We start from the raw sequence: 7,775 nt of genomic DNA, 5'->3' as shown, positions 1-7,775 counted from the left end.
ACAAACATTAGCCTCGACTTGTTCGATTATGCTATCAACTCAATTTCATATTTATTTTCACATTTTCACTTCGCGGTCCTTCTCTGTTCTTTTTCCGTTATTTACACGTGTAGGTCATTTCATCGTTATCCACATTTGATATCATCCTTTATCACATACTTCCATGACACTCTTGCTGTCCGCTACAACTGCCAAGAATTAACGCGATTGGCAAAGCGTAGTGACAGCGGGCCAATAGAGAGCAGGATCCTTGCCATAATGCGGTTTGCGCGCCAATTTTCGTACGTGCGTTAATCAAGCCGAATATTCGGCTGTTCGGCCACGCTCTTGGCCGAATATTCGGTATTCGGCCTGAGGCTGAATATACTATTCGTTACAACACTAATAAAAACTCATTAATTTTTAACAAAAATAAAATAAGCAACATTTAAAAGATCTTTTTGAAGGTCCTGGTCTGCAATTACTTACATTAAAAAAATTTTCTAATATTCCTTTCTGTTTTTTTGCTCATTTTTATGGGTTAATTATAAATAATTAAAACTAAACACACAATATAAGAAAGAAATGCACTATTATTCAATCCAAAGTCAATGCTAAAACTAAACTAAAACTAAAATACCCACAATAATAAGTAAGATATAACCTTTCACACTTTGTTTCTAGCAGTTTAATCACGCTTTAAGTACACAGTTTAAGTACAAATGTTTCTAGCACTCATCTCAAACACAACTCTTTGAAGTGTGAGTGTTTAGTGACAGTTTCATGCAGCGGAAATCTCCAAGAAATTGTGAACTGTCTATTGGAATGAATCCTCTCTTCAATATTGTGATTAAGTCTTTATTGACTCGAGATGGGTGGTCACTATGCTCCTCATCATGAACATTGTCTCTTCTTTGTTAAACATTCTAACCCACTTTCTCACCATACTTTCACTTATCACATTTAGTCTATAAATTTTGTGTGGTTGAACATTTCTTCCATTTAAAAACCTAATTACCAATCATATTTCGCAACTGGTGGGCCGCTCAATAGTTTTGAACATTATAACTGATGCGTAGTGGTCCTCAGCATGAACAACAAAAACAAATATGGTTTTGTTACTTTGTTCTTGAGTAGAAGAAGTAACTATGCATGTGTGCGACCTTGACAATGCCAAAATGCATGGGATGGGAGATATACAAAAATAGTGCGTACTTAAATTTAGGTCATGTGTTTCCTAAGTAATAACTTCTATTAAAACTGACAAACACAAATGTCCATCACCAAGAAAGAGTTAAATTCTTGAGCTATGATAAGTATAGAATCATCACAGTTCAAGAAGTTGAATCCATTTAACCCACAATCACATGCAGGGATTTTTTTTTTGCAGAATTACATGCATAAGGTGGTGATTTTTCATATGTAATTACACTGAACATAACTGCTATTTCTTGAATTTGATGATTCTGAAAAATCCTGTAATATGTATTCTCTGTACATGCCAAATTTTAACATCATACTTTGTTTAGTTTATGAGATATTGTTTACATAACAGTTTTCTTGACTGGGTTCCCACAAGAAGCTCTTCAAATTTTGCAATAGTATGGGCTAATGTGAAATAAGTTCCACTGGAAATAAATGACAGGATGGCTGAGGTGTTTCTCAGGAGGACAAAAAGATGATTTTTCTATATTTTCAAGCATGAAATTAAGCCACAAGCATATTTAAATCATTGAAGGTTATAGCACTCCAGGCTATCTTAGAGACAAGTGTTCAAATTCATAGCAAGTTGCAGATCACATGTCATTATCTCATATATATCTGACAAATATCCATAAAGTCATGACTACCACTTGTGGCAATCACATAAGACCTTTGTGATGTGGGGTCACCAAAAAACGACATCAGAGGGAAAATCATGTTATGCATGCAATTGTGGACAATAAAGAAAAATTGTACGTGATCACAGGCATAAGGGATAGTTTTGGAGAGCCGATTGCCTACACATGCAGACGCTTGAGTGATCTAATTTTGAACAAAAACAATTCTCCATTGCAGCTTCTGTGTCAAACAGGACACAGTGGTATCATCCTGACATGGCATCAATGAGGTGCTGACCCTCCAGTCACATGATAAAAAATCTGCTTTTATTCATATATTTTAATGTTGTTATTTTAAATGGGGCTCCATACTTGTGATTATCCTAAAGGCCACCAGTGGTCAAGTAAATAAAACCACTGAACATTTGTAATTGGTCCCAGGTTCACAACTGACCAATGGACTGGCTGAATAGAGTTTCTTATGTGTTTAACATCTAGATAGGGGCCAGTTTCTTGTAGAAAATCCTCCCAGGAGATACTCTCCTTGGCAAATTAACCTTGTGTTGCATTGCCATATCCCATTAAATCTTGAACCTCATGACTGTCGTAGATGTTGGATATTAATTATTTAAAATTTACTTATGTAAGATTTGTGTAAAGATTAATTATAAAAGATATACATTTTTTAATATTTTATTTAATGTATAAATTAAAAATATAACTGTTTAAAAATGCTAAACAAATTTTTTTTTTATAGTTTGTGGGATCTTCGTTATTCTGTTGAGGAACCAGCTCTGAAATTTCAAGGTAATTATTTTAAAAATGTTTTCAACAGTTGAATAATTCTTAAAAATAAACATTATAGTATTATAAGAAGCATTACAAGTTGCTAGAAATCAAAATCTTGCAAAGCTGATCTCTTGCATAGGAGGTAGATTATTATAAAAATGCAATAGCTCCTCCCACTAGCAATACTATTGTGCAAGGAACTGCCATACTGATACGACAGCTCCTTGCATAACCATTGATGCAAACTATTGATACATGTGACAATGCTTAATAAGAAAATAAAAAGGTTGAATATGAACGAGTATTAAATTTGATTGTTCCTTACCTCAAGGCTGTTTATGTCCTTAGTATTTGAGTTGGTGTACTTTTCTGTTTCATCCAGCAGTCGACTGCTTGTGACATTCTTTTATCAAGCTGTGTTCACTTTTAAACTTGAATGGGGATTGGCAGAGAGTGAAGAGCAGAAGAATGTTGCTGTGGGAAACATCCCAGCTATGGTGTAATTAGAGAAAAAATTTCGTACGAACATCAGTCCTATTGTCAGTATTTAGAGAGAAATAAGCTTATATTACAGCTTTGTGAAATAAGAAATTACATAATGCATGTATGCTTGTACTTTTAGATTCTGAAGCTTATGTTGTAATAATAATAATAATAACGTTTAGAAAGAAATACCATAATTTAATATATGAGAATTTACTTTGTACATTTTATAGATATTTCAGCTACCAACAAACCAATAACATGTTTTGACGTTGATTTTTCTGGAAGCTACATATGTTCTGGAACAGAATTAATGCAACAGAATTCATATATTTTATTTTGGTAAATATTTTAAATTAAGTTATTAAAATAGTCTTAATAATAAAATAATTATTTGATTAATATTTGCTGAATATTCACTATACATATTACACAAACAGTAAAACCTGGGTAAACTGGAATTGCACTGTGTCGAATTTTATTTTTTCCTGTTTTGGCAAGTTTTCGCCTTGAACAGGTTTTAATATATTTTTTATTTTTAAACTGTACCAGATAAATGTTATGCATTTACAATTGTGTTTATATTAAAATCATTTTTATATACCTATAAACATCGCATTGCTAGGTTTAATTCAGTGATTCCACCTAAGAATAGGAGTATCTGAATGCAAGAATTGTGAATTATTCAATTGTAAAAGTAGTTGTTGTTTTCAAGAACTTGTACTGGGTATTTGAATACTTTTCAGATGCAATCCTTATGCTGGCTCTCCACTTAGCATGATTTTGAGGTGATTCAAATGTCTTTATCCCTGCTCATGTGCAGTAAAATTGCCTTCTGATTAGAATCATCTTCAAGTACTTTGGTGACCAAGTATTAGGACAACATATGTTTTTGTGTGGCGATTTTGATGCAGTCAGTCAGCATGCAGCACCCAGAATTCCAAGTGTACGTGACATAATATTCTTACCCATTGTCCTTAATGCTACATACAGTGTAATGTTGAAATTTTGAAAAGATGCAAAAGAAACCAAATATTAGATTTAAAAATTAAATTGAAATATATAAAACTTTATTTTAAATTAAAGGTTTTGATGTAATTTTTAAAAATTTCCATAATTTATTGCAAATCATCTTCCATTTCACACAAAGTGTGTAGGCACATACGGCAGCAATTGCATTGTTGTATGAATCATCAGGTGATGGCAAAATAATCACGCTGAGTGGATAGCCAGCGTTAAGGGCTCATGCAACAGTTAACAAGCTAATTTGAATACCAAGAATGAGTGTCTTGCTCTTCAGTCAGAAATTCTAATTACATTACACTAATACAGAGACCAAATTACTCTGTAATCTAACTTTTTGAAGAATTTTAATATTCTAATTAATTGTTAACGTCAATCTCTGTAATCACCAACAATGTTAATCAAATTTTTCTCAAATATTCGATACTAGTTACTTACTAATTACTATGTATTATGCAAATTAGTAGCACCGTAGCACATATTATTACAAATATATGAGATTTCCAAACTTGCAATACTAGTATATTAGTGATGAATAATTTTTCTTAAGAAAGTTATTATAAAGACTTGATAAAATATTTTTGATAAAGAATTGTTTAATTTGTTCCTCTAATTATATTTTATATAAAATGATACATAATAATAAGGAGTATCGTTAATGATCAGATCAAATATAAAGTTTTGCTTGCAAGGAGTAGACTATTAGCTGATTGTACTTGTTGCCGTCCTGTTATATGTCTCAGGAACACTTAAATCTTGGACATTTATGTACTTAATACTTAAAGAATAACATTATAAATTCTGACAAATTAATCAGTGGTGCTGACCATATTTACTGTCTTTAATTTACTGTATTATTAATTTATATTGTATTCTGTACTTGAGATTTGTTGGAAACTGTTTATTCTATGGATACAGCTGGGGAAGATGCTAGGTGGCAAGAAATACAGAATGGTTTTGGCAAATTTAAGGAGCATATTTCATGAATAGAAATGTGAAAGTTGACTATTTGTGTGTTAATAAAGATTTTTTTTTTTTTTNTAAAATATAAAAAAATCAATAAAAATAAATAAAAAATAAGCAAATTGCTTACCTATAAAAAAGAAATAAATTAGTAATGAAGACACAGCACTGATAGCTATTTTTGTTGGTTACGATTTTATTGTGAGGCTCTGGACAGGTCCGAACCCTCACTAAAATTTGCGGAAAATAATTGTTTTAAAGAAAAAAATATATATTAGTTAGAAATAGATTTTTATTTTATGAAAAAGCGACGCTAGACGATAGAAGACTTTTAAACAATAGAAGAATGTAAGTCCATCGACCATCTCCGGTTGGAGATCGAATTAAACTTCGATTTTGACCTCTCCCGTGCCCCCGAAAGGTTTCGAATTGTCATCAGGTGACGAGGAGAGACCAATCAGAATGGGGAATCAGACAAAACAGATAAAACCCCGGAAATTCGAGGACACGACGGCTTCTTCTCCCGAAAGTTCCAAGTGACGGACCTGTTGTTGTGTGTGTGTCTCGCACCCATCTTCGTCTCCATCTCCCGACCTCGGATCGACATCTTTCCCTCAACGGAAGTCGACCACATCGTCCCGGAGTCATCGAGACGTGATGGAATGGTTCATTCGCGAACAAGGGACACTCCTTCAAAATGGGACTATCTTGGAAAGGAGAGGAAGACCCAGAGGCCGCAACCGCCGCAGAACTTCCAAGATCGCGGTAATCTTGTAAGCTTCTTTCGTGTTTAATAAACGGTTGTGTTGTTTGTAAACGAAGCATCGATCTCTGGCTTAACTGCTTCCACATGTCGTTGATTGTTGCCGCTCGACAATCCAAACGGCAAGGGAGACGATGACGATATATATCACATATAATCGTTCGTCGATTTTTTTAAATTTCTTCCCCCCTCGGCCCCACATTATAGAAGAAGGAGAATGCACCAGTAACAGGTTAAGAAGAGTTTTTGTTAATTCTGAATTTTACCAGCATATATTTTTTTTTTCATGATGCAAAACCACTTCACCAAACTTCGTAACATAACAAAACGCAAACGATCATTAGAATCATTTCTCTTCCTAAATGATTTCCAGGCTCTATTTCTAGCACTAATTAACATCCTACAGTCTGAATCGAACCATTAAAAAGAATTCCCATGTCTCCTGATATTAAATCCCCACTTACAAGTCAAACTAAAAAGACAATTACTCAGGTCTTCCATCGAATCAAACTTATTCGACACACATATTTGCTCCACAGCCAACCTTAATTCATTCTTTTTAAATTCGTCCCAAAACAATCTATTAATCCTTTGCCTCTTCTCTAAAGAAATCAATGTATCATTGCCACAGGCCACTCGTAAAATCAAAGGGTTATGGTCGGAATCCAAAAACTGATCCATTGTAAGAGAGAGAACATCTTTCCAAATTAACGGAGAAACTATGACCAAATCAATAACAGAACAACCATGATTAGAGATAAAAGAATATTCACCCATTTCATCACCTAAACATCTCCCATTAACAATAATAATATTTAAATCTCAATCAATCAATCAGTTTTTATTCATATTAAGGCTGTGGCCTGTTACAAGGGATGTATATTAGTAACAATCAAATCTTACTATAGCTAAAAAATACATCTTCATCAACCCAAGTTAAACCNTTTTCTTTCATTGAGAATTTCAGAATATGGTCAAATGGATGCGACTATGCTCCTTTTTACATTCGCACTTCGCTCCCAATCATTGTCTAACTCACAAAGTTCAACCGTCAAACTTTCCATAGTTGAAAGGATACATTAACCCACGTAGAGCTACAGACGAGCGGAGACACTGATTGGTCGACCACCGGTTGCCGTAGCGCATATGTAAGGTCAGTTTTAGCGGGAAAATTAAGGAGAGATAGATATCGTCTGGCCAACGAGAAGTAGATTTGTCTCACTAACGATAGTTTTTGATCACCAGAAGTGCTACTGCGTTGTAAGGTGTTTTCCTAAATGAACTGATACGGGATAAATTCAATGGCGCTATGGATTCAGACGCCACTTATTGGACTATTAAGTTTGATAACTTGACTCGTGGGTACCTAAACGTTTAGTATTTTAATATTAATTTAATGCAAATGTATACATACCCAATAATATTAAACAGAAAAAATAAATATATTCAATAAAAATCTTTGTTTTAACGAAGTTAAACCGAGCCGCGACATTGTACAATGTCACAGCTTGGTAAATACGTCAACATTGAAATGAAAATCAGTCTGGCATAGGGAAAATCGGGGAATTACACAGCAAAATCGCAAATTGTGCAGAGGCATAAATTGAACCGGCGTAAACCGAGGGCTACCTGTATTGATAAATTGATTAGTCTTATGTTCAAGAATAGGTATTTGTGGGACATGAAAGACAAAAACTATCACAATGGAGATATTTCTCAGCAGAGATATCTCTCATTCTGAAATACTCGAAAAACTTTTGCGGGTTGTTCCACAAATCTTGATATGACATTTGGAACTCTCCCTTATCGTCTCTTGTGGAAAATAAGTGGTTAACATGCTCTGTTTTCCCACCACCTATCAACAATAACTTAATCAACGGACTTTCAAGAAATTAAAACTCATCAAGTTCGTCCATTTTTCTCGGAAGCAGAAACGTACTGACTATCAGAAAATG

The 7,775-nt window shown here is 33.8% G+C and overlaps 1 protein-coding gene across 1 annotated transcript in view; it reads left to right on the top strand.

The window, feature by feature from the left end:
• Positions 1–3,417, top strand: part of LOC111638767 (ribosome biogenesis protein WDR12 homolog) — a 17,856-nt gene extending 14,439 nt beyond the window's left edge. Inside the window, exons 5-6 of the mRNA XM_023384521.1 lie at positions 2,557–2,606; positions 3,305–3,417. Of these exons, the coding sequence (XP_023240289.1) occupies positions 2,557–2,606; positions 3,305–3,417 (163 nt within the window). The remainder of the gene's footprint in view (positions 1–2,556; positions 2,607–3,304) is intronic.
• Positions 3,418–7,775: the final 4,358 nt, after the last annotated feature.

The sequence above is a fragment of the Centruroides sculpturatus genome, unplaced genomic scaffold, assembly GCF_000671375.1.
Source record: "Centruroides sculpturatus isolate CEXI.00-Female unplaced genomic scaffold, Cexi_2.0 scaffold1210, whole genome shotgun sequence".
NCBI classification, from domain to species: Eukaryota; Metazoa; Arthropoda; class Arachnida; order Scorpiones; family Buthidae; genus Centruroides; species Centruroides sculpturatus.
The sequence above is the reverse complement of the archived record's forward strand: the minus strand, read 5'-3'. Positions and strand labels throughout refer to the sequence as shown.